At 42.2% G+C, this 27,772-nt stretch overlaps 1 protein-coding gene and 1 long non-coding RNA gene across 2 annotated transcripts in view; one reads left to right on the forward strand and one right to left on the reverse strand.

The window, feature by feature from the left end:
• The window catches only part of Prkar2b (protein kinase cAMP-dependent type II regulatory subunit beta), a 108,886-nt gene that overhangs the window by 21,338 nt on the left and 59,776 nt on the right, over window positions 1–27,772 (reverse strand). The window contains exons 3-4 of the mRNA XM_005076238.4: window positions 21,944–21,996; window positions 14,674–14,757 (exon numbers count right to left, since the gene is read on the reverse strand). Of these exons, the coding sequence (XP_005076295.1) occupies window positions 14,674–14,757; window positions 21,944–21,996 (137 nt within the window). The remainder of the gene's footprint in view (window positions 1–14,673; window positions 14,758–21,943; window positions 21,997–27,772) is intronic.
• LOC110342039 lies at window positions 2,999–12,006 on the forward strand. The gene is made up of 4 exons (XR_002384028.2): window positions 2,999–3,109; window positions 3,256–5,063; window positions 9,476–9,596; window positions 10,164–12,006. It is a non-coding gene; the product is annotated as an uncharacterized LOC110342039 (long non-coding RNA).

The following is a 27,772-nucleotide window of genomic DNA, read 5'->3' on the forward strand; positions in this document are numbered from 1 at the left end:
ATTTTAGAATCTCTTTCCTGGGCCAGAAGATGTCTCAATGGATAGAGGCACTTACACACAAGCCCGATGACCTCACCTCTACCCCCAGATCCTACACACTTTCCCCCCTTTTTGGTTGTTTTGAAACAGGGTCTGTCTGTGTAACAGCCTTGGCTGTCCTGGAACTCACTTTGTAGACAAGGCTGGCCTTGAACTCACAGAGATCTGCCTGTCTTTGTCTCCGAGTGGTAGGATTAAAGATGTCACCACACCTAGCTCAGGTTCCACATTCTGATAATGGACATTTAGATTGTTTCTGGCTACTGTGCACAGTGCTGCTATGAATATTTGTATACTAGGACTTGTCTCAACCAGTACTTGATCTCAATTCTTCTGAATATACAGAACCTCTGCACTTAACTTGGAGGCATTCCCAAGTGATATACCACAGGGACTGAGACACTCACTTACTTTCTGCCAGCAATGTGCGAGAGTTCTCGTGTCCTCAACATTTGCTGTTTTTCTTTTACTTAATTATAGCCACCCTAGTGGAGATAAAGTAGTGTTTTATTTGGTCTTGATTGGCATTTTCTTAATGACTAACCATGCTAGGAATCTTTTTTATCTGCTTGCTTGTCATTTGTCTTCTCTAGAGAAAGCTATTCAAGTACTTGGATTTTTGTAGTTCTTACATTACTTATATATCTTGACCACTAGACTTTTCTCAAGTATATGATCAACAAATACTTTCTTCCAATCCGTAGCTTGTCTTTTCACGTACTTGTGTGTGTGTGTGTGTGTGTGTGTGTGTGGTAATATCCCGTGATTTATAAAATGTCACTGTGTCTTGCTTTAGGCAGGAGGAAGAGCAGGAATTAAAACCAGGCAACAACTTCTGGATACATCAGGGCAGCCCCAGAGCGGAACTTAGAGCAGCTGTGATAGCACACACAAAACCAGATCAAATCCCAGATAGACAGGGAAGCTGGACACACGTCCCGCCCCCAGATGAGCAGTGATTGGCAGTTGTTGGAATCTGGGAAAGAAATGCTCTAGCAGAAGACCGCACTCCAGAATATTTCGGGCAGCACAAACTGGTCTTGAAAGGTTGGTTTGTTTTGACACAAAGTTGGGTGGCTTAGGGAAAAGAGAGGAGGTCTGGAAAGAGTTGAGGGTGACTAGACACATTGTGCGGGGAACCTGGAACTCTCAAAGCACTAATAAAGTTACAAAGTGGAGGCCCTGTGCTCACTTACATCTCTATGGTAACTAATGTATTGGATATGAGAAGAACAGTGCAAAGCACTGCATGAGTATTACAGCCACTAAAATTTAAAACAGGATATACTTGTACACGCATTACACAGTCCTGGGAAATGAACAAGACTGGGAATGTCCCTTTACACTGTGTGAATATATGACACTGTGATTGGACTGACTGTCCAATAGCTGGACAGGTAGAGGTTAGCCAGGACTGGAGAGAGAAAGAGAGTGCGAGGAAAAACGGGGAGGAGGTCAGATCCTGAGGAGACGTGGAGAGGAGATAAATTTGCCATACTAAGGAAAGGCACCAAGCCACCCACGTGGCAGAGCATAGATAAGAAATAATGCATTAGTTCAAAATGTAAGTTAGCTAGTAACAAGCCTGAACTATTGACCAAGCATTTATAATTAATAATAAGTTTCTATTGTGAATTTTAGTAAATTTAGGTGTGGTAATTAAAATTTCTCGATTAAAAAAAACATGTCAGGCAATGGTGGTGTACATCTTTAATTCCAGCACTCAGGAGGCAGAGGCAGGTAGATTTCTGAGTTTGAGGCCAGCCTGGGATACACAGAGAAATAACAGCAAAAGAACTTATGCTCCCTTCTGATGTCCAAGGGAATCTGCATGCGTGTGGCATACATGCCCCCTGCCCCATAGAGACATAAATAAAAATAAATCTTTCCAAAAAAAAAAAAAAAGCAAAACCTTTATATGGAGAGCAAACTTTCGAATCTTAGCATGGGCTAAGAGAAGCGTGAGGACATAATGGTGATGGGTTTGCAAGGGTTTTTCATTCCTTCCTCATCCTGGGTGAGCTCTGGCTCCCGTTCATGGGCAGGAGCCAGGGCTAAAGATGGAACCAGCAGGGCAACAAAGCAGGGATTTCCTGACACGATGCTAATCGGCCTCACAGGGACCTTTTACCCAAATGAGTTCATCCACCTCAGGCAACATACGGTCACCCGTCAAAATTCTGAAGGTTAATTAAGGCTTATTAATACTGCATTTTACCTGTTGCCTATGATTTGCTTCTTTTAGCTAAGACAGAGGGGAAATATCAACTTTATTGATTAGTTCTGACTCTAAATGTCAAATGGAGACAATGAAATAAACTGCTGTCATAAAATTTTTTGTTATCTCCATTTTGAGCAGACACATGAAACACTGCTTTTAAACTATGAAGCTAAAGAACTCATACCAGTACATGGAAATTCCTTGTAAAATAGAGAAATTTGCCTATGTGACAAGTGTCCTCAATAGTCAACCAAAATCTAATTCCCCATAGTTATGCACAGAGTGAGAAGAACTTAGGAAATATTTAGTACAGAGGCTGATGGTGATGCTGACAGCCATTGTAGGAAATCCACATCTAGTTCTCTCTCTAAATTCAAGCCTGAGTTTAGAAAAGGGGCTGGCTCACTCAGGCAGCAGCAATTACTCTGCATTAATGGAATAGCCTACCAAAGTACATAGGAAAATTGTTCCAGTTAGCCTCAAATTAGAAATATTTCAGGAGGAAAATGGCCTGCTGAGTGGAACATTAAAATATTCATGAAACGAATATCTTCAAAGACATTAATAATTGGAGAATCTGTGCCTATACAGCACTCCAAGGGAAAAGTGTGCTGAGGTCTGAGAATGTGTAATTTTCAAACTAAACACTAATTCCAGGAAATTCAAAGGAGACAGTGGCTACAAAGCCAACATTAGTCTTTGTTCTAACTGGTTATTACTATTTGTCCTTCCTCTTTGGAGCTCTCCCAGCTCTGGAAAGGTATTGCCGTCACGGTCACTGCACTGGGACACTGGCAGCCATCCTAGATGTGCCTCAGATCACAGCCGGCTCAGCTGTCAAGTACCAAGGTCAGTGAACCCTGAATGTTGAGCAAGCACCCTTTTCTGCTCGCCCATCCCCCTCCCTTAGTTCAGGCCACCTCTCTCTCCTGGATCAAGGGATGGCTTCTCGATGGGCTCCATTCTCTAGTTTACCCTCTCATTTTCCTCTCTAGCTGCCAAAGGGCTTAAACCCTCTGCTCCAAAGACGTCGGCTGCACCCACTATGCCCAGGGATTGAGGAAGAAGAGACAAGGATGGAGGTGTGCTGAGAGATGCCGTCCTCTGCACACAGTGTAGCTGCTGCACAAATGAACTCACAGCATCTGTGCTAACCTGCACAAGATGAGGCCCAATCCTTAGCAGACAAGTCCTGGAGTTGACGGCTACTGGGAGGAGCAGTCACTTTTCTTTGTGGAATGGCCACTGGAAGGACCTCCTCCCCATACCACCCCCACCGGAGTCCTGTGGATGACCCAGGACCTCCCACCCCACCTGTGTCCTGTGGATGACCCTGTACCCATGAGCATATGGGCAGAGCAAACTTTCTCAGTCAAAAGAAAGAAAGGAAAAGGAAGGCAGGCAGGCATGAACGTTTAAGGTTTTTTGTTTTTTTAACATTCCAAGTCTTCTTGAAAAGGATTTGGAAAAGGAAAGAGGGGGAAATCAAGCTGGCACGAGCTCAGCTTCAGAGACAACCTTTGAGTGATGGTGACCCACCCAAGCCTGTTTTCCCAGCAGGTGGCAGTCCGAGAAGGATATCCCTGGTTTGGCTCAGTCATGGTTATATAGAAAGAGCCTATCTCAAAACAACAGATTTTTCTTAAATACCAACAATAAAGCATTTGCTCTTTCCCCATAAAATGACCAGTAAAGTTAATTCATGATTTTGGTGCTGTTTCTCTCCCACCCATGAATTGGCTTTTATATTACACATTGAAGACTTTCCTTTTTTATGTGGAAAGTGTATTGGGGGAGGGCTAGGGAGTAAGGGAGGAGAAGAGAGAAGAGAGACAGAACAGAGAGCTGGGGAGACAGTAATCTGCCTCCTCAGAGAATGACAGAAAGAGCCACACTGAAGACTTTCAGCAGGACAGTGGAAATCTTTAAATTCTTTACATAAGAGTCCATTTAGCTGTGCCTAGTGGTGTGGTGATACTTTGTTTGTACAATAAACCTGCCTGAAGATCAGAGGGTGGAGCTAGCCACTAGATAACCATAGAGGTCTGGAGGTCTGTGCAGACAGACAGGAAGTGATAAGGCGGGAGGAGGCAGGAGCTCAGTGACTTTTTGACTGGGAAGTTGAGTAGGTAAGGCGACTGTGGCTTGCTCCTTCGTCTCTCCGGTCTCTCAGCATTTCCACCTATATCTGACTCTGGAATTTTATTACTAGACCTATTAGACTTATGTTACATATTGGTGCCCAACTTGAAGGCATGAATTCACGGAAAAGCCACAGGTATAGGCTGGAGCTGCATTCTGGACTCCGGCAGGAGTCACCACCCCACCTGGCTAGGTTTTCATTTCTTCTTTTCCCTAAGCCTTTGAGAGAGTTTGGGATTTTCCTGATACAGCCTCTCTGGCTGCCATCCAAACTCCAGAAGCACCTGGGCTCCAAATGCCTTCGGGCTGCTCTTGCCACACAATCCCAAGTGTGCTTTTCAGACAGCTCTCTCTGTCTCTGTCTCTGTCTCTGTCTCTGTCTCTGTCTCTGTCTCTGTCTCTGTCTCTGTCTCTCTCTCTCTCTCTCTCTCTCTCTCTGTGGATTGTTGGCTTTCCCTAGATCCCCTCTCCTCAGGCTGCTACTCTCAGCTCCCAGCTATGCCTGTCCTCAGCCAGACTGCACCCCACCTGTGTTCTCTGTGTTCTCTGATCAGACTGCACCCCACCTGTGTTCTCTGATCAGACTGCACACCACCTGTGTTCCTCTCTGATCAGATGTGCTGCCCAGCTTTTAGCTCCGCCATCTTCGTCAGCAGATTTGGTGAGACAAGTGGGAATTTTTAAAGAGGGGAATAGTTAAGAAAAGAGAGACAGAGTTTTTCCCACATTAAAAAATGGGAAACACTATTACAATTGTGAAATTTAGGTCTCTGTATGATAATACGCTGGATGGTTTGAAAATGAAACAATTAAATGAGAGGATAACTAATTTGATGGGATTTAAGTAATGTCAATTATGAACAACATAAGTTTTATTATTTTTGTTTTATCACTAAAAACATTGGTTAATTTGAGTGCTAAGACACAGGATACAAAAAAAGTTAATAAAACAGATCATAGAGATATTCAGACCCAGACAGAAGAGTACGATGGAGAACCAATTTTAGCATTGCCTTATAAAGGTATAGAGGAACTCCCTAAGGTTTTCAAACAACCAACTTTAATTTATCCAGTCACCATACAGGAACAACTGCCAAATGATAGATATCCCCAAGGCTGTGCAAGAGCTAAATGGACTCCTGTGGAAATGTTAGAGTTAAAGAGACAAAAGGAAATGATAGTCTCATATGGCATACATTCACCTTTTGTGAAGCAGATGTTTTAAACTTGTGCTCAACTTGTAATAGAATTATCCCTAGAGATTGGCAATACTTGGTTAAAGATGTTTTAGAGCCGGGTCCCCGATTATAATGGAAGATCTGGTAGAAAGATGAGGCTAAGACCATTCCACAATGAAGTAGGTATGGAAATCTCCCAAGACAAACTTCTTGGAGAGGGAGATTAGGCTGATGTACAAAGGCAATCTCTATATGATGGTCACACCCTGGATTTATTCTGAACAGCATCTTTAGATGCTTGGGACTAAACTGGAGAAGTAGGAAAGAAAATTGAGTTGTTTACCTAAGTTATACAGGGACCAAAGGAAACGTTCACGGATTTCTTACAAAGACTGACTTCAGCAGTACACAGAATGATAACAGATCCAGAAGCTAGACAAATAAATAATTGAAGATCTGGCTTTTGAAAAATATTAATTCTCAATGCAAAAGGATAATTAGGCCTTTAAAGGCAAGGTCAGCACCTTTGGAGGAATGGGTCCAAGATATATAATCTATATTGAATCTCATGACCACGATGATGCATGGATACGAGAGGAAATTTCCAGAGATTTGAAGAAAAATTGAAATGTCAAGTGTTTCAACTGTGGAAAACAATGTCACCTTGAAAGGGACTGTAAAAAGGGCATTCCTAGAAACAATGTTTTTGTAAGCATATTTCAAACAGAACGCCCCTCCTATCTGGAGTATGCAGAAGGTATGGCAAAGACAGGCCTTGGACAAATGAATGTAGGTCAATAAGGAATAGCCAAGCTAACCCTTTGCCATCAGGAAATGCCATAAGGGCCTCTCTCAGGCCAATATGCCAAATTCAGTTCAATGGTTCCTGTAAACTTGGAGGAAACTCCTTCCCAGAGCAATGAAAAAACCTAATGGTTGTTGTAAGAAACCATACTGCTTTGGATGATAGAAAATCTATAGAAGAGAGAACAAAAAAAACTCAGGAAAAACCATAAAGAGAGAATTTTGGCAAAGTTCTATAAATGAGCAAAGACCAAAAATAAAAACATGAATAAATGACGTCATTGAAGTCTTGTAGACACAGGTACGAATGTCACAATAATTTCACCAGAATCTTGGCATCCAAATTGGCCTCTTCAGGAGGCAAATGTTCAGCCTCTGGGATTGAAACCTTGTCTCAGGAAAAACAGAGTGTGAGATGGATCGAATGTGTAGGGCCAAAAGGACAGAGAGGAAAAATAAAGTCATAAGTTGCTAACATAGCAGTGAATTTATGGGGACATGATTTGTTATAGCAATAGAATACTCAGATTAATATTCCTCCAATCTCTGAAACAAAACATGAATTAACATGTTTCTGGGAAAAATAATAGAAGGTAATATAAAGAATAGTCTCTAGTCATTCAGGTTATACAAGAACAGGACACAACAGCTGCTGATCTTTCAAAGGCACCAACAGTCTTATTTATAAAATGGTTGACAGACAAACTTGTATGGGTTGAACAATGGCCTTTAACAACAGAGAAACTGTAGGCTTTAGAACAGCTGGTGCAGGAGCAGCTAAATGCTCAGCATACTAAAGAATCAACCAGCCCTTGGAATTCTCCTGTATTTGTTGTCAAAAAGAAATCTGGAAAATAGAGAATGGTAACACATCTAAGAGCTATTATAAGATGATACAGTCAATGGGCTCTCGTCGGTCTGGAATTTCTTTGTGCTCTATTTCCTAAAGGATGTGTTATTTATTTAAAAGATTATTTCTTCAGTATACCTTTACAAGAAATTCTCAGCCTGCTAAAAGATATCAATAAAAGTTCTCCCACAGAGAATGTTAAATAGCCCCACCCTGTGCCAATATTTTGTACAGCAGTCATTGGAAATGATATATAAGCAATTTCTTCAATCTATAGTTTGACAATTGGATGACAATTGATTATTTGATTAAAATGTAGATATTTTAGAAAGAATGTTGGAAGAAGCAAAGAAAATTTTGCCTTGGGAATTACAAATAACTCCTGAAAAAATACAAAGAGGAAATTATATTAATTATTTAGGCTATAAGATAGTTTTACAAAAAATTAGATCCAAAAGGTGGAAATTAGGAAATATGATTGCAGATTCATAATGAATTTCCAAGACTGCTAGGCAGTATTTCCTATCTGTAGCCCACTATTGGGATAGGTCCTGATGAACTTAGAGGGTGACAAGGACTTGCATAGTCCCAGGGAATTAACAGCTGAAGCTGAGACAGAATTGGCTTTGGTAGAAGAGAAACCACAGATTGCACATGTGGTTCACCTGGACCTGAAGCTTAGGTGCACTCTGGCCATATTTCCCTCCAAGCATCCTCTACAGGAATTTTATTGTAAAGGGAAGTCATTATCTTAGAATGGATCATTTTACCATGCAAGCAAAGGAAAGACTTAAAAACTGATGCGGAAAAGATCTCTGAGTTGATTCTAAAAGGAAAAATAGAGACTTGGTCAATTAGCAAGAATAGACGCAGCAGAAATTACTTTACTAATGATGAAATTGACAAACTATGGGCAGAAAGTGAACCCCGACTAAGAGCTTGCAGTATTTTTTTTGGGAGAGATTAACAGTAATTATCCCAAAAGCAAGAGAATTCATCTTATAAAGAGAACCAACTGGAGTCTTCCTTGCAGTGTGAGGAAAAAAAACAATAACTGGAGCCCATACATTCTATCCTGATGCAAATAAATCAGGAAAGGCAGGTTACAAATCAGAAAATTTAAGTAAAGTAGACCAAAGCCCTTATGACTCTGTCCAAAAGTCAGAATTGCTGCTATTCTCATGGTGTTAATGGATTTTATGAAAACTCTCAACACAGTTACTGATTCATATTTATACGGCTCTGCCAGGCCCTCCAACACAAGTTAATGAAGAAACTAATCAACTATTGTTAGGAAAGAATTTATGAAATTCTTAGCCTCAGAATTTCATAAAAATATCATGTTAATAGCAAAGGTTAAAAAAACATTTTTTCTTTCACTCGGCAACAGGCCAAGGAAATTATAAGGAAATGTCCTACTTATTCTTTATACAACCAATCTCCATTACCAGCAGGAAGCAACCCAAAAGGCACTCAAAGTAATGAAATATGACAGATGGATGTGTTTCATTTTGTAGAATTCCAAAAATTAAAAATATGTACAGTGCACCATTGATACCTATTCAGAACTTCAATGGGCAACTGCTTAGAGTTCTGAAAAGGATGATTCTGTAATCTCACATTTGCTAGAAGTTATGGCCATCATGGTATACCTGTACAAATTAAGACTGACAATGCTTCTAGCATATGCCTCTAGTAAAATGAAACAGTTTTTTGCTTATTACAAAATAAAGCTTATTACAGGTACACCACACAATCCTTACAGGGAAGCAGTTATAGAAAGATTAAGTTGAACTCGAAAGGAAATGCTAAATTAACAGAAAGGGCTGATAAAGAACCCAAAATGGATCACATAGTGCTTTATTAGTTTTCAGTCTCCAGACACTAATGAGCAAGGCACAACAGCTGTGGAGAGACCCCGGATAACAGAAAAACTACAGGATTAAATCAGCCGGTACACTTTAAAGGCGTGCTGACCTCAGAACGGAAACCAGGACACAGTTTTGCTTTTGTTTCCGCAGGAGAAGAAAAGCTATGGATACCATCAAAATTCATAAAGATTAGATTTGAACAAGAGACACCTCTTGACTAGAAGAGGTGATAGTTAATCAAGCAGCATGATTATTCAATATAAACTAACTTTAAAACTAGCAAATGCTTTCATTTGATTAGATATAACCTGCCCTAAGGGAACCTCCCCAAAATTAGGGTTGAGGAAGGGTTTTGTTTTTGTCTTTTCAGGAGAATGAAGGCATCCAGATAAGGAATCTAAAGACCACGGGACAAAGATGTGAAGAAAAAGGACAAATCATCCACGCCCAAAAATAAAAAGTCCCAAGGAAAAGAGTGAATTGACCTATTAGTATGTCTCCAACATGATAAATTTTCATAATCTTCGCAAATGTTTGTTTCTGCTTTTCTCTACAGAAATATAATACAAATGGTCATTTTGTAGTCCCAGTTAAAGTAAAAATTAAAGCTGGCTTTGGAGTTGGAGTATGCCTTTCTCCTTCTCTAAACCCAAGCATGCTTGTTAAAGTAAAATCCAAAATCTCTGTCTCAGAAGAGCCGCCTGATATATGACAGAAGGAAAACAAAAATTAAAGGACTATTTCATTTCCACTAATCTCATAATCATTTGGTGCTATTTTGAGCCTTTGAAGCTTTTCTTAAGGTATAAATATTGTCTCAAAATTTATATGTACACATATTATAAGGTTTTTGTCATGATATGAATGGTTATATAGAGTACTAAGTAATGCTAGCAAAAGGCTTCATCTAGCTTCCCTTACATGATTTTGAATTTGAGTCTCTATCAAGTAACTAGGAATTAAGTTTTTGTATTCTAGATGTACATAACAAATAATAATCTTTTACTGTCTTTGAGATCTGTTACATATGACATTTAAAATGTTTACGTTTTCTGCAGCGAACCATGACCAGGCCTAACAGCAACCTTTGACATCTCCAAATAATAATGGGTCCTCACATCAATGACTCCACCAGGACTGTGACAATACTACTAAGCTGAAAAATATCACCCAAAGATCAGCTTTGGACTACACACTGCTCAGGTGGCTAGCTAAGATGATCCAGCCTCACAGACTACTCTAGCCAGGACTTGAGACAAGCCCTGGACTTGCCCATTACGAAGAGACTGGATGACAAAAGATACAGCTACCTCTCCCAGGACTTGACAGTTAATCCAAAATTTTCCTTTCAGGATCACCTAAAGATGCCATTGACCCCATACAGCAGGAAGTAATTTTGAGAACACAATGCCCACATTCCCAAGAGGTGGGGTGGTGGTTTGGGGTCATTCAATGAGTTATGGATATTTGTCATTGTTTAAGTAGGTTGGTTACAAGTTGTTATTGGTTATGGTCAGGAAGAAAGTTGAACAATGGAGATTAGACTCAGAGTTGTTTTGAAAAAAGAAAAGGGAGATATAGTTATGATAGGATATATGGGCAGATTATTGAATCTACTCTGAAAACAAAACAAGGGGGATATAGAAATAGGATAATAAGGTAGATTATTGAATCTACATTTAAACTAAAATAGCAACTACTAGTTTTAAATATTTTACACTGGCTTGGATTTCTTGTATATTAATACAAAGTTGAGGTTATTTTTGTTAGAACATACTGTACATACATTTCTAATCTTGTTCAGGTATGGTACCTGTGCAACTCACTTAACAATGTAATGCAAATATTTAATTCTTGAAAGTTATTATTGCCAACTATTTAGGATAAAAAGAAATGCAAGTTAGTAATTAGTCACCTATTACAATTGAACTTGTAGTCATATTAGGTATGTTTTCAAGGTCAAACAGAGATACAGTTTAGATAGATAAGCCATCTTCAGACACTTCAGAGATCTACAGAATGTGGCATCCAAGATGTTTTAATAACATAGACTATTTTTTCTTATATGACAATGATACATGTCTGCTCCTGGCAGCACTAATCTACTTGAGAGAAGATGACCGGCATTAAAGAAACTCCACCTGGAGTTTACTTTCTTTGTGGCAAAAGTTAGCCACTGGGCAAGCAACTTCTGACAGTATACTGTCCAAATTGGGACAAGCAGGACACACACAAAAAAAGGACTGCCAAACTTTGCCAAGACAAGATAGGGAAGTCCTTCATAATATCCTACTTCACAGAAAAGTCTGTCAGATTTGCTAGGCCTGTAGGCTGAAGATGGATGTCCCAATGTCACAGAGGAACCTTGGGTGACTGTCCAGGCAGTCATCTGATTCTATCATTTCTCAAATTTTCTTTGGACTGTAGCTCGCTTGCACTTCCTGCTTATTCAGGTAATATTATTTCCTTCTAGGGTCTCTCATGGAGTTGAAGACTTTATAGTTATAGTTTTCCTTGTTACTAGATTCAGAAAAGAAATTCACTGGGAGCTGGAGAGATGGCTCAGTGGCTAAAAGGAAAATTGATAAAGAAATGTAAAGTGTATAAGGTTGAAAGACATAAAAAGATAATACAAGTTAAAATAGGAAGTGAATTAGGACTCCCCAAGACAAGATAGATATGGAGTATTTCCTCTGAATTTGTCAATTATTAATGGACTAGACATTGTTGATATATTTATTGCCTGTATATAGTATATATTGTATATAGTTATTGTGCTTATTGTATATAGTTTTTCTTATATTTATAACCTTCCTTTTATTTTAGATAAAAAAATTAGAAATGTGGAGATACCTTGTCTGTATAAATAAAGATCAGAGGGCGGAGCTAGCCACTACTTAACCATAGAGGTCTGGAGGTCTGTACAGACAGGCAGGAAGTGATAAGGTGGGAGGAGGCAGGAGCTCACGCTCTTTTTGGCTTGGAAGTTGAATAGGTAAGGTGCCTGTGATTTTGCTCCTTTGTCTCTCTGATCTCTCAGCATTTCCCCTATATCTGACTCTGGGCTTTTATTATTAAGACTTACACAGTGGCTTAGGCCTCTTACCCCAGCTACTTGGGAAACTGAGTCTCAAGGATCAATTGCAAGTTCAAGGCCTGCTTGGGCTATAGAACAAGGTGAAGCCCGGTCTGGACATGAGACACTGTCTCAGAATTAATTTAAAAGGTATAAAGTACAGTGTTAAAGCACCTGCCTGCACCAGGTCAAAAGAAAAAGAAGGGGAGGGGGAGGGGGAGGGGGAGGGGGAAGGAGAGAGCATCTGTGAGGAGTGCAGGCTCTGGGGCTCCACTCCGTTCTACTGGGTCAGGACCTCCACATTCGCTAACATCCCTGAGTGATACACAGTTGTGTTAAAAGCTCGAGAGTCACTGTTCACAGTGACTTCTGAGATTCCCCATGTAAAGACCTAGTCAAAACTAGAGGATGCTTCATGGAAACCCACCCCTAAACATACATAGCTCAGTATTGCATGCAGCATGGTTAATGGACTGCGTGTGTAAGCAGACTCACTCTGAGCACATGAATCCACACCAGAAGAGCACAACTGCAGTCGTGAGTCACTGTAACTTCTTTTAGCTACCCTTGTTTGTTCCTACTAACTTTCAGATGGGTTAAGTGATTTTTATTCCTTGACAATTTTATACTTGTATATGATGAGTGTTTCCCATCCCTCCCATCACCCTCTCTTACTCTCCTCCCTCTGAACCCCTTTCCAACAAGTCCCCTCCTATTTACTTTTCTTCTCTAAGTGACCCCCTGGATTTAATCCAGGTTATTTGCAAGAGCATGGGGGTGGCTCACATCTGGAGCACACACACCTCTCTCAAGTCATCAAAGGTCACCGCAAGTTCAGTAAGATTAGAGACTTATATATTCATTCTGTACATGCCAGTGAGTGTGCATGTGTGTGCGTGTGCATGTGTCTGTGGGATGCACCTGCCTGTGTCACGCTCATGTGGAGGCCAGAGGTCAATGTTAGTGTCTTTCTCGTCATGCTCCACCTTATTCCTTGAGACAGGGTCTCCCACTGAGTCTGGAGGGAACTGTTTGCTGGACAGGGCTATCAGCAAGCCTCTGGAATCTGTATGTCTCCATCCGCACCACTCCCCTCCAGTGCTGGGTTCCAGGCATGCTGCTGCATCTGGTTTTCACAGGGGCATTAGGAACCTGAACTCAGGGCCTCACGTTTGCATTGTAGGCATTTTATTCACTGAGCCATCTCCCCACCAGCCCTAGATAGTCTTTAAACACATCGCTTTATTAAAGTTACCAAATCTATTAAAATATTGCTACCAAGTATGCATAGCTAGAAAAGTAAGAAACGGTAATTCACAATGGTCTAGTTTGGGGCCACCTTTTCTTTTTGAGACACTGATGTACACAGAAGACAATGGGGGTATATGCTACTTAAAGAGCCAAATGAACAGGAAAAGATGAATGTCCTACCCTTAAATAATGAATAAATGAAGCAATGTATAGATCTCTGTTTGGTTAATCAGAAATGTCAAAGACGAAGCCAGGCAGTGGTGGTACACGCCTTTAATCCCAACACTCGGGAAAAGCAGAAGAATCTCTGTGTGTTCAAAACCATCCTGGTCTACAGAGCGAATTCTAGGACGCCAAGTCTACAGAAAGAAATCCTATCTCAAAACAATAATCTGAACTCAGTAATGATATTCAAATTTTTGCTGTGTGCTCCAAAGTCCAAATATAATTCATGTTCCTGGAGAACATGATATAAGGTTGTACAAGAAACTAATGGAGTTTTTTTTAATATTTCAGGGTATAAACATGACCTGATATAAAATGGTATGATGTAGTGCCTTAATGTTTCAAAAAATGTCCAAACAAACAAACAAAAACAGAACTCCTCATCTAAAAACCTACTGGACTTAATGTTTGTTCTCAGACCAATCTGAAAACTAGAAGAGGTGGACTTTGAAAAACTTAAGGTTGAAGTAAGCTACAAAAGTTGGTTTTCATGTTTTGAATAAAGCAGAAGTTCTTTCCTAAGTCATTAGATAAGAAAAGCATGACCTGTGATGACAAAGCAGAACATTTAGCCAACAGTGTGACACAAGTCTGAACACTCATGCAGTACCAAGTGGCATGCTAGGAACACCTCTGTGGAAACCGAGATGTCAGAATTCCTTCAAAGAATCAGACAGTCCCTTGCCTTAATCCAGGCAAAATGCTACATTTGAAATAAGAGCAATGCAGAGCTTAAATACATTCAAACATGATTCCTATTACTGGCTGTTAGGAGCTGCGGGGAAGACCTCCCCCAGGGGCCTCTGCTGTACCACCCCAGGGCTGGATTTGAGAACGTGACATTATTTTCCCTTGGCATTCTAACACAGTGTATCCACTATCCACAGATCCAAGGCCAGAAGGTACACGCGCCATCTGCCTCCACGACGACCCCAGTGTCATCTAAGCTTGGAAAGGGAGAAATTCATGTCCTTGCCCAGGTCTTAACCCACTTCTATTATTATGATTTATCTTACTGGATCCAGGTTCTTAAATAGCAGGATGTCTTTGCAAGCCTCTTGTAATCTGCTTCTTTGATCATCAGTTTTGGGATGTATTATCTGAAAAGACACCAAAATCAAGAAAACAAACACAACAGTTAATACCAGGTAAAAGCCAATGAAGATAAAAAGTGCTAAAGAGAATAATGGCGTGTTCAGCTTCACTCACAGGCGGCATGACACACACTCTGGGAGGCTAACAAGCCCACGGGCGGTCCCTTGGTCTGCAGAGCACACTCACCAACACTGTGCTCAGAAGTGATTGGAAGGGACATTCTTGCCACGATGGGCAAGCACATCATGAGAAGAAGCATGAGCAGCAAGAGAGACAGCAAGCATCCCAGGCTATATGGACATGTACAAAAGGACAGAGTGTTGCACAGTCCCACTGGAAAGTTAGATGCCGCCTTCATCCCATCGCTACTGAGCTTACACTCTTCTTGACACAGCTCTGTGCTTCCGAACTTGACAACGTCTGCAGAAGCAAGGGCATTCTTAAATGTGCACTGCATCAAAACGAAATAAGACTGTAGGAAAACTGCAGGTGACTGCCCCAAAAGGCATGTAAGGAATTTACAAAAAAGAGACCAAGCAACCATGCACCGCACCCCAAGAGAATGATGCGCCCATTTTAGGATAAAGCTAAGAGAAGCTGGTATTCTGTGACATCACTGACCATTTCCTCCAGGACAACAAAGCAACCAGAGGGTCCTCTGAGAGTAGCCTGCCAGCTTCAGGGTCTCATGGACCAACAAGGTCGGGTTCTTTTTCAGGACATGGGGACTGAACCCATGTTGCTCAAGTTAGGTAAAGGCTCCACCACCAAGCTATATCCCTGACACCAGAAGACTCCTTTTATTGTGAACACTGGTACTTTATAAACATAAAGTAAGAGCTAAAAGACACTTCTAGAAGCAGCCACGGAGTAGAATCTCCTATTCTAATGTTAGTTCAAAGAATAACTGTAGCTGGGTCGTGGTGACACACGTCTTTAAATCCAGCACTTGGGAGGCAAAGGAAGTCTGAGTTCGAGGCCAGCCGGTCTACAAGGCAGCTACGACTAAACAGAGAAACCCTGTCTCAAAAAAAAAAAAAAAGATTGTAGGACCTGATAAGCAAATGTGTCACCTCTCCCATTAAGGCAGTGAGTCTGTGCCCATGGAAACATTAAATACACAGGGACACTTAACGCAGCAGAAGAGATAGCTAACAAATCAATGAAGCATATCCTGAAGGAACCGGCACTCATAGTATACGGATGGCTATCACACCTTCCATGATTTATAGGAACTTGAAAGACTATCAGCGAGTGAATGAGTCTGGGCAGCTTGTCAATAAATGCGTGGTTTGGGACTAAATGACCCCACAGACCAAGTCCCATGTTTATGTGGTTCCTTTAGCAGATGATGCCCGGGTGGCATAAGCAGATGGGTATGTGCAGGCATTTCTTGTAGCTGCTTGTAGTTCCAGACCCGCATTCTCTTCCTGGATGGTGCCCTGTGAAATTCCTGACACTGTCACCTTTCCCTACACGATGGACCAACACTCCCCATAAACTGGCTCCAGAACAAGCCTGATTCCCGATTCCCTTACCATATTTCTGCCAGGCATTTTTATGTGATATGGGAAGTCACTACATAGGGGTAAGATACACGAAGCCTGCCTACCATCTGACCCGTGCTCACCTGAACCTAGACCCTAAGGCAGCGGGCAAACACAGGGCTCCTAACCAGTGCTACACAGAGATGGTCAAACCCCAGATCACACTAACCAGAGCTCACCACTTCCTACTTGAAACACAAGAGATGAAGCTCAGTGCCACAGGTCACTCTGAAAGCAGCAGTAAGGGTGTGCCCGCAGGGCAGTCACCAGGGGTAGGGGTGGGGGTGGGGAAGAGGGGTGCTGGGGGTGGGGAGGGGGTGGGGAGGTGGGGAAGGAGGACGCTGGGGGGTGGGGAGGTGGGGAGGGAAAGCAGCAGTAAGGGTGTGCCCACAGGGCAGACACCAGGGGTGGGGGGTGGGAAGGGGGGTGCTGAGGGGTAGGGAGGGGGTGGTGGGGGTGGGAAGGGGGTGGGGAGGTGGGAAAGGAGGGCCCTGGGAGGTGGGGAGGTGGGGAGGGCATTCTATCTACCCTCTGGTCTCCACTCTGTGCTGCTTCACCCTCTGACAATTTAAGTCTCCTTTCTCCCCACGTTTTCTCTCCCTGTGAGCTATCAACAGGGAAGCCCCAACATTTTTCCTGAACCCCTGACTCTAACGATTAACATTTCTAAGCTGTGTTTTCCAGGCCTACCCAGGACTGCTGTCTACTGCAGTCTGCCCACTACCCACACCTCCCTGACGGAGCTCCACCAAGGACACTTGGCCTGTCAATCACCTCCCTGATGGAGCTCCACCAAGGACACTTGGCCTGTCAGTCACCTCCCTAACGGAGCTCCACCAAGCAAGGACACTTGGCCTATCACCCTTTGTGCTCTGGGAGCAGCCAGAAGGCAGATGTGCTCCCTGATGCTCTCCTGGCTCAAGAGAGGCGGCCCTCTTCTGCAGACTCATCTTTCCATCAGGCTGATGTCATTCTACACACTAGCTTTGTCTCTGGAACACTTCAGCCTTAACACTGCTCCCAATGTGTGAGCTTTTGCTAGCCCATAGGTGTAATGAGAAGCTTTTTCTTGCTAGCCGCTTTGGTTTATCACCCTCCAGTCGCCTGGGCTCTGCCGCGTTGTAGTGCCCAAATAACACACACGACGTTGTATTTATTATGAAGCTGTTGGCCTTTTCTTGTTTCTTTCTGGCTACCTCTGACTTAAGTAATTACCCCATACTTGTTAATCTAAGTATTTCTCTTACCGGAGAATAGTTCTGGGCTTCCTACCCCATGGTGGTTACATGTCAAATCTCTTGTGTTTCTCCTTCCCAGAATCCTCTTGGACTCCTAGTCCCACCCATCTAGATTCCTATTGGCTCAACAGTGCTTTATTGACAAAAGACTTCCCCAACACATAGGCTCTTTTGATTTTTATTAAAATTTCTCATTTCAGGATAAAAATCCTGTTAAATGGGACTGGAGAGGTGGCTCAGAGGTTAGGAGCACTGAATGGTCTTCCAGAGGACCCTGGTTCAATTCCCAGTACCCACATGGCGCTCACAGTTGTCTGTAACTCCAGTTCAAGGAGATCTGACCTGCTCACACAGACATATATGCAAGCAAAACACCAATGCGCATAAAATAATAATAAATTACTATTAAAAATATTTTAAAAAGTCCTGTTAAATGGCATTTATGTGGCATCCGTTGTATGTCAGGTAGTACTATTTATTTATTATTTATTTAGGTTTTTCGAGACAGGGTTTCACTGTGTAGCCCTGGTTATCCTGAAACTCACTTTGTAGGTCAGGCTGGCCTTGAACTCACAGAGATCCACCTGCTTCTGATTCCCAAGTGCTGGAATTAAAGATGTGTGTTACCACCCCCCAGTGCTAGGCAGTAATTTAAGGGCCCCATAAATATCAATTCATTTTAAACTAGTACCAGACCCCTGGAAGTAGGTGGTAATTTAGAGGTGAGAAAATGGACTCACTCAACTGACTTCTCCATCATCTCACAGCCCACGGGTTGCAGAGCTGGGATCCATCCCTGATAAACTGGTTACAAGAACACACTCATACCCCGGAACAGCAACCCACACCGACAAGCTCACCCATAGACAATGGTTTCTGAGCCAAGAATGGCTTTACCTTTGTGCTCTCTCTGTCTCCCCCTAGTGTTGTGTGACGTTCTGTTTGTGTTCTGACCAATAAAGCTTGCTTGAAGCCAGAGGGCAGAGCTAGCCACTAGTTAACCACAGAGGTTTGGAGGACTGCAGCCAGAGAGGCAGGAAGTGGTAAGGTGGGGTAGAGAGAGGATCTTGCTCATTTTGGACAGAGGAAAGGAGAGAGGTAGGAAGCAACTGGGAGCTGTTCCCCCTTCTCTGCTCTTCCAGTTTTACCCCGATATCTGACTCCTGGCTTTTGTCCATTAAGATTAGTTAAATTAACGCTTCTCTCTCCCTTCCCACCCCTGCAAGCATGCATGCATGCACACGCGTGCGCACACACTTCCTGACACATGGAAATGAGATGCACTTGTCCTCAGAACACAGACACGCTTGTGTGATCTGAGCCACAGCAGCAGCGCTGAGTAGCTTTAAGGGAGCTTCCAACTCCAAAATACTAAATATTCATGTTCAGAAATAGTGAATTTTCAGTTAAAACAAAAATAATCCCGGCATAAAGCATTTGCCAACTCCTGCTCTGAACTTCTACTGCCTTTCAAGGAAAAGAATAAGAAGAGCAGCTAGTACGGTTTGCTTAGACGTGCTCCGCTACAGAGGGAAACCCACTCCATTCTCCTGGACCACATAAAGGAGATCAGTCAAACATCCAACGAGAGCCCTCCAATCTCCAGCTGCAAACCTCAGCGGACCCCACACTGAGCTGAGAGTACACCTGTCATCAGACCCTCACCCCCCTTCCTGGTGGCTGTTCAAACTCAGACTCTTGTCTTGCTATGTCTTACCTCAAGAGGCCTCCACCACTTCAGACAGACAAGCTTTCAATTTCTATACAATGTGTACTGTACTTTGACACTGTGTATTTTGTAATTACTCATTTATTCACTTGTTTGCATCTGCCCCTAGCCTCTCAGGAAGTGGGCGGGGCTAGCAGCTGGCCAGCTGTGCAGAAGAAAGCTTCAGAATGATTCTGTAGAACAGAGTGAGCAAGTACATGACTCTTCCCTCTCAGGTCTCCTGCTAGAGGTATACAATTCTTAAATTCTCATTTATTATTGGTATTTCAACTAAAACCCAGATTAGTTTCCAAAATGAGTCTTAAATATTCAGATTTTCTTTGAGTTCATATAAAGATAAATACCATTTTTTGTTGTGAGTTTGTAGATTGCATGATTATGAAGAATTCCAGAGATAATATGAAATGCTGCTCTACCAAAATACAGTATGTATTTTCTTCACAGATGTTTTTTCAATATCTATCTAGAACTAATTAATTTTGACATCTGTAATAATCATTCCTGGGAACCTTGATAGTTTGCCTTATAGTTTTAAAGCCGAAGGCAAAGTCTAATTTTTACTATGCTATCTAGAGAAAAGCATTCCAACCTAATCAGACTCATAAAGCCATTTATCATGACCATTACTATGTAACTAATATATTACATAGGAACTGAAAGTATTAGAGAAGACAAGTTTTAGAGTGAGTCCCTATCCCACAAATCCCAGTATCTTATCAAAAACCACTTGGGGAGGAAAAGGTTTATTCCTATTGCAGCTGTAGTCCACCATCAGATTGTTCATGACAGGAACTCAAACGGCAGGAACCTGGAGGCAGGAGCTGATGCAGAGGCCATGCAGGGTGCTGCTTACTGGCTTGTTGCCCACGCTTGCTCAGTCTGCCTTCTTCCAGAACCCAGGAGCACCAGCCCCCAGGTGTGACACTGCCTGCAGTGAGCTGAACCTTCCCGTGTGAATCACCAATCAAGAAAATGTACCACAGGCTTGCCCAAAAACGAGCAATCTAGTGGAGGCATTTTTCTCAACTGAGGTCCCTCTTCCAAAACCAACTCTTGCTTGTGCCAAACCGACACGAAACCCACCTTCCATAGAAAATGTCTGCTCTTATTTATACAACTGGTCTCCAATTTCCCGGCCGTGCCTCAGCTAGCCAGCACTGGGCTTATTAGAAGCTCCCATAAACCGGATCTTGAACTGAAAGCCAGCATAAGGACAGTGTGGTGGGTGAGTGCCTTCAACAGCCCTCAACACCTACACCTTTAATGCTGAAGGCCTCCAGGCAGTGGTTCCCAACCTTCCTAATGCTGTGACCGTCTCAGAACAGTTCCTCGTGTAGTGTGATTCCCCAACATAAAATTATGCTCACTGCTACTTCGTAACAGCAATTTTGGTACTGTTATGAATTATAATGTAATATCTGATATGTAGGATATGATATGTGATCCCCCCAAGTGGTCATGACCCTCAGGTTGGGAACCTCTGCCCTAGAGGCAGGCAGCCCCTGTCTACATGTGGCCTCTGAACTCTTTCTGGAATTGGTAATACAGCCAAACATACATTTAATAAGCTGTCCCTGGTATTTTTATGTTTAATTGCATATGATTGGCTGCTAAGTGAATAATTAGAATAGGAATCTACCACCATCATCTGGCTTAGTTTTAGATTTTTAAAACTAGTTTAAACTACCTCGAGTTATCTTGACTTCTAAATTTTACCATGGATAGTTAACCACAGACATAGGGATGTGTGTTCCTCAACTGCCATCCATTAGCGCTTCTGCCAGACAGATGTACAGATGAAGCATGTGACAGGCATCGTTTTTTAGCGCATACACGGTGCGCCAGGTTAGCAACAGAAGAATCTGACTGCGCCTGTATGTGTGTATGTGTGTGTATAATGCGGGCACATATATACTTCAAGAGCTTAACAGTCAAAAAACTCTGGACCTGCTGCCTGCTTTTCTGCATTTTTAAGAGCCATAGACGGTTAAAAAAAAACACTTTTTACGGCTGAAGATGCAACAGAGACTTTCCCAAAGTATGCACAAAGAAAGAGAGGAAGGAAGGGAGAAAGGGAGGACTAGAAAGAGTGAGAAAGTTGCTACCTTCCTCCACGTTCAGGCACAGTAAGGTCTTATTTAGCTACTCTCCCTGGCACACTAACGGGAGAAGCACTCAGCTTCAGAGCTGTACCACAGCACCCAGAGCCGACTCTACGCAACTGCCAGGGCCTCCAAGAATCAGTCTGTGCAAGGCATGGTGCATGTTGTGTTGGCACCTTCTCTGTGATTCTACTGAGGCTCGTCTGCTTCCGAGGAACCTTCTGTTGCTGACTGACAGGAGCAGAAGGTCTTCACCAGCATCTCTCTATAGTAGGAATACTTTTTATAAATAACTATGGCCATAAGAAAAATAAATAGCTCAAAACATCTTTCATCACAGGATGCCTTTAGTGAAAGGGCTACACATAACTTCAGTGAGCGCTTATGCTGCTGTCTCATTTCATCCAAGCGGTCGACGGCGGGCGGGGCGGGGGTTCTGTTGCATTTGAAGTAGAAGTAGACCGTCAAGATGAGGGAAGGAAACAACTTCACTTTCTGTCCTGAAAGTCTGTGTGTCCATTGTTAATTTCCTTATAGAACGCATTTACCATTACCTAATTCAGTAAACTACATACCCTGGACTCTGCATCATCTTCTTCTTCATCAGGGTTATAAGCTTCTGCACAAACTGCAAATATAAGAGGGGACATTTTAAGCATTTGTTCATCAAGTACATGCAATAAATACCTTTAAAAGTGAATCATCAGCGACCTTCAGACACAGGATCCAGAGGCCCCTGAGCCGGTATTGATCTGAAAGCCTCTCTGACGACTAGACTCATGTCACCAGAAGGCGCCATGCAAGCTTCCGAAGGAGAGAAGCAACCAACAGTCCTACCCAGATATGACACCTATGAGCCGTAACAACTGCCAGCGTGGCACATAACCCTAAGGTGACAGGCATACCTTGGCAGTAACCAACAGCTCTCTAATTGGATTTAAGACCTCTCAAAAAGAAGGAGATCATGCCTGGTGCTGGAAACCTGGCCAAGAGCTAGTGAGGTCATGGATCTTGGAGGGGGATCTACAACTACCACTTTACAAAGCCAGCATAAACCCTGACTCCATCTTAAATATTTGTCCTATGCCCACAGAATAGGTTTAGTCACCCCTCATTAAGGAGACCTCTCTTTACAACAGGCAGAGACAATTACAGATAACCACAACCAATCAAATTGCAGTGTTGTGGGCCCAGTCGCAATTGATACATCTACAAAACACTTCCACACCTAAGGCTCAGGGGATGGTTGTGGGAAGATTGTAAAAGCCAGAGGATCAGGGACTCTGCTGTGAGGTTGTGTCTCCTTGCAATGTCAGAAGTTACACCCATGGCCTTAAACATGGGGTGGACACAGATGGCACCAACAGACTCGCCAACATAGATGGGAAAGCCCAGGACACCTCAACGCTGCACAAAGAACTACAGGCAACTAAAGGATGCCGAGAGAGGGCCAGCCAGCCCCCGACACCACCTGTTATCCATTTTCAAGTGGTCACAGCACACACATACAAGTCACATTATACAGACCGAGCAGGTTGCATTTGTATATTTAGGAGTGTGTATGTGCACACACATACGCATATGCATATATGTGTGTTAACAACAATTAATGAAAAAAGAGGCTATGAATTTCATAGAGCAAAGGAGAATGCTAGACGTCTGGAAGGAGGAAAGGGAAGGGGAAAATGGTGTAACTACATTATAATCTCAACAATAAAAGAAATAATTTTTTAGCTGGGCGGTGATGGCACACACCTTTAATCCCAGCACTCGGGAGGCAGAGGCAGGCGGATCTCTGTGAGTTCGAGGCCAGGCTGGACCGGCAGCCTCCAAAACAATACAGAGAGACCCTGTCTCGTAAAACCAAAAAAAAAAAAAAGAAATAATTTTTTAAATTAGTGATCATGAAGAGTACCAGAATGGTTATAAAGATCCATTAATTATAGAGCAAGAAATTCACCCCTAAAATTGATTACATTTAATTAAGAAATTTTCATAATATAGATCCATACTTTATGACCCTGGTGATTGCTTTTTGTTTATTCCTACTCAAAAAATAACCCTTTCGTCTTTATTTCTAAGGCAAAGCAATGTTTATGACCTCAAAATTACCTAAGAGAACACGAACAGAAAAAAAATCAAAGCTTGCCATGAAATGATCAATTTAATCATATATCTATGAGAAATTTTCATAAATTATTTAAACCACTTTCTCAGGAACAGATGTTGCTAATACTGGAAATATTTCCTCCTGGTCTTTGTCAGATTTGAATTTATACTACATGTGCAGCCTGAAAACTTGCTTTCTTTTCCCTTAACACTAAGAATGTTTGTGTCACCAGAAACAATAAATATTGTTAAGGACTATAAATTATGTTGCTTTGCTATAATTAACTCAGCTCCTAATACTAAGCATTTAACTGGCTTTTTATTACAATATTTTTGTGATATTGTACTTCTTCAACCATAAATACATGTGGACACTTTATATTATTCCAAATGTTATTCTGGGAGCCTAAAAGGCATGACAAATCTTAAGGCATATTTATTACAAAGGCTGAACCCATCCATTGTCCTACAAAGAATATCAAAAGGCTCTCTGGCTACATAAAATACCTGGGTGTTCCCACTTAAAATCTTTGCCAATTTAAAAGAAAGGATTTAAGTATTTAAACTATTAAATATGAACAACTCCCAAATACTTTTGACTATGTATATTTCTTTTATTGTCATTTATGAGAATGTTATTTTCTTTTTGACTAAAGTCAGTTTCTTTCTCTCTTTTTCTTTTTTAAGGACAAGGTCTACATGTAGCCCTGGCTGACCTAGAACCTACTTTGTAGACTAGGATGACCTTGAAAACAGGGATCCACCTGCCTCTGCCTCATTTGTGCTGGGATTAGAGGTGTACACCACCACATTTGGACATAGCCAGTTTTAAAAAATCATTTTACACTTAGACTGCTCAAAATTATTTAAATCACTTTACTTGTTAATGTTTATTACAAAAGTTCACAAATTATGCATATTTCTTTATGCTTAATGCAGTAATGTATATCGTGGAAGGAACTGACCCAATAGTTTAACATTAATGACAACCCCAACACTAAACATCACAGGAATACCCACTTTACAAGCTTGGGCACCATTTTCTTATTTGCAAATTTAAAGATTTGTTATTTTTCTTTAATTTTTTTAAAAAGGTAGGTTTTAAAAAAATTATTAGAGTCTACATAGAGATTATTTTGGCTAAGATATAGGAACTGAATGAAACAAATGATAAATAAGGACCACAAATGTCTTCCCAAAAGTCTCAGGATGGCATCAGGAATAACATCCATCCTCCTTGGTACCTTGCCATAAAGATCTGTTACTCGAATTGGTTTAATAAAATACTGATTGGCCAATAGCCAGGCAACTAAGGATGATGGGAAAGAGAAGGGCAGAGTCAGAGGAGACACAAGCCAGCCTCCAAGCAAGCAGGACGTGTGAAAAACGAGGCAACAGGCCATGAGCCACGGGGCAAATGTAGACAGAAGTAGGAGTTAACTTCAGTCGAGCATTTATAGTTCATACTCGGCCTCTGGTCCAGACAGGAAACATGCATTTACAGTACCTAACCTTCCTTTCTGCAGGCCCTGCTCTATACAGCCACATCAGGAGATCATCCAAGCGTAGGGGCGAGTGGAGGCCACAGACCTACCGTGGGCTCGGGTCAGGGATGCAGCTGAAGAGACCGCAAGGCACAGCAACCCCGCCACAATGAACCATCTTCAAATACAGCACTGTCCAGCTTCAAACGCCAATAGTACTGAGGCTCAGAACCCTGATCTAGAGTATGCTTTCTTATTCAGTCTCACAATCCTACATTAGCTAACACCTCACAGATAAAAAAAATAACATTCAATCTCAATCCTACATTAGCTAACACCTCACAGACAAAAAGCCAGGGCATAGAAAGGTCAAGGTCACACTTGATCCTAGGACTGTCTATCTCGACTCCAGAACCGTTACCAACAACCACTGTCCTGTACCTAAAGAGTCTGGCAAACTTGTCAGCATCATGCCTACTCTTCATTTTGTCCGAGAAATCCCAGTAGAAACTGCTTCATGGGAGCAAGCTCATATTTAAAGACCTCCAATGATACATAAAACCAGAATGTCAATTTGGTGAGTAACGTCCTGGATGAAGTATGAAGTCAGCATGACCGGTCAGTTCTCTCCCTGCAGAAAACCACAGAGGCAGCCAAACCATACATAATTAAGAAGTTGCTTGGTGATCAAGAAATGGGAGGTCAAGAATCTGTCAAATAAAAGTCTAGCGATATCAGGCTGGATCTCTCTCTCTCTCTCTCTCTCTCTCTCTCTCTCTCTCTCTCTCTGTCTCTCTCATACACACACACACACACACACACACACACACACACACACACACACACACACACACTGGATCCACTATATTTGGATTGGCTACAACTTCCCACCGGGCATGAAAACCTCTTCTAGATGAGGCTCTGTAATCTTCCCTCCCCGTGAATAACAGCCAGATAGGGAGTAAGGTAGCTATATCATTTACACAGTGCACAAAAGGAAATCATGGGCTGATGTTCAAAATTTTTGACTTTCCAGAGGGAGACAAAGGGGAAAATTAATCTAAATGGAGGGTGCTTGTGAGCCAGAGGCCCATGAAGGCCACAAGTTGATCAACATATTCAACAGGAAATGAAAACAGCTAACGCCCTCGATCCTCCAACGACTTGTGATCTATGTCCCTGACTCATTACTGCTATCTGAAGTTTCAGTTCACAGAAAGCATGCTGGTACTGCTTTCTAACCTGCTGGTCACTATTTGCTAACTAAAACAATCTGTTATTTTCCAGGCAGCTTACCAGGTGTTTCAATGGCATTTATTACTTAACACTCCTCTGAGCCGAGCATCTCCTTTATCACACAAGGTGTGCCTGTGTTAGGCTGTTGGCGTCTTTAAAGTACTCACTTTGTCGGTACTGTACGGACTGATTCTTGGCACTGCTGCAGTCATTTCAATGGACTAGAATGTACCTCCTATACCCAGATGACGCTTGCAATTCTGAAAAGTGGCTGTAGTGGACCTTACAGTCTGCAGAGCTGTCCTGTTGTTTCCTGGAATTATATCCCACCTCATTTTTTCCTTCTCCCCAGCCACAAGTTAAAAAGTCAGACCAAGAGTCATGGACTGAATATGCGACAGTGGTATAATGTAAGTCCATGAAGCCTGAGTTCACTCTCTCCCACACACACAAATGGGTATGGTACCCATGAAACCTGAGTTCATTCTCTCCTCCACCCACAAATGGATATGGTACCCATGAACCCTGAGTTCACTCCTCCACACATACAAATGACCTTTCACCTACACAGAGCTAATTCAGGTGTGTTCATTTCAGTGAGAAGCCTTTGTGCTCCCCCAAGAATGTGGGAGGAGCCACTGTCATCACGTATCATAGGATGCTCTCTTAGACATGGTATACTCTGCTTGTCTTGCGACCCTTAGGGACTGACTGGGCACTGCTCCCTAGCAGGGACAGGGCACACTGGCTTGATGCACATGTGAGAGATTCTCTATGGGCCTTGAGAGTGGAGATGCTGTTTCTAATAGCTCCCAATAGCACACCAGTGTTACAGACTCTCAGACACATTCTGAATAGGTGAATGGACAGCTGCTCTAGGTTATTTGTGTAAGAAACAGGGACACAGAGAACGGGAGAAAATAAGGTTTGTATCTTATTCACTAACAGGCAGAGATGAAAGAACTCGGTGAATATTTGGGTAAAAGAAGTGAAAGTCAGACTGTCTGGATGACGGGTCAAGCAGTCTCCATGTAACTTGTGCTATTTCTTATTCTACCAGAAATACAGTTGCCTTTTATCTTCTAAATAACTTGAAACTCATCCTCAAACTGTATTCTTTACTCTTGGGAAACTAAAGAGTAGAGAGAGACAGTCTTAAGATAGATTTAAGTCTCTACAGCAGTATGTGTATTTGGACAGTATACTGGTTGTTGAGAATAGCCCAGGAATTTAAGCAGATTCCCACACCACAGACAGAATGTGTGCACTGGCATAGCCAGACAACTGTCACAGACTGCAGAGCAGACCCAAGAGGAGATATGCAGCGACTGACTTTCCCTCCCGCCGAACTTGGCCTGCAGTCTTCCCCTGCACTCTATTTATAGTGTGGCAGACAAAGGGTTATGCCAACTCCAGTTGGTTGCTTTTTAAAAAGCAAGATCCCTCTTCATTTCATTGGTGTTTGGGATTCAATACAGTAGATAACCTGGTATTAGGCAATAATAAAACCCACACTGGAATCCTGGCTGACAAAGAATAAAGATCTCTGAGCCTCTGGGTACTCAATGTCGTCGC

Source organism: Mesocricetus auratus, unplaced genomic scaffold (assembly GCF_017639785.1).
Source record: "Mesocricetus auratus isolate SY011 unplaced genomic scaffold, BCM_Maur_2.0 Super-Scaffold_15014, whole genome shotgun sequence".
NCBI classification, from domain to species: domain Eukaryota; kingdom Metazoa; phylum Chordata; class Mammalia; order Rodentia; family Cricetidae; genus Mesocricetus; species Mesocricetus auratus.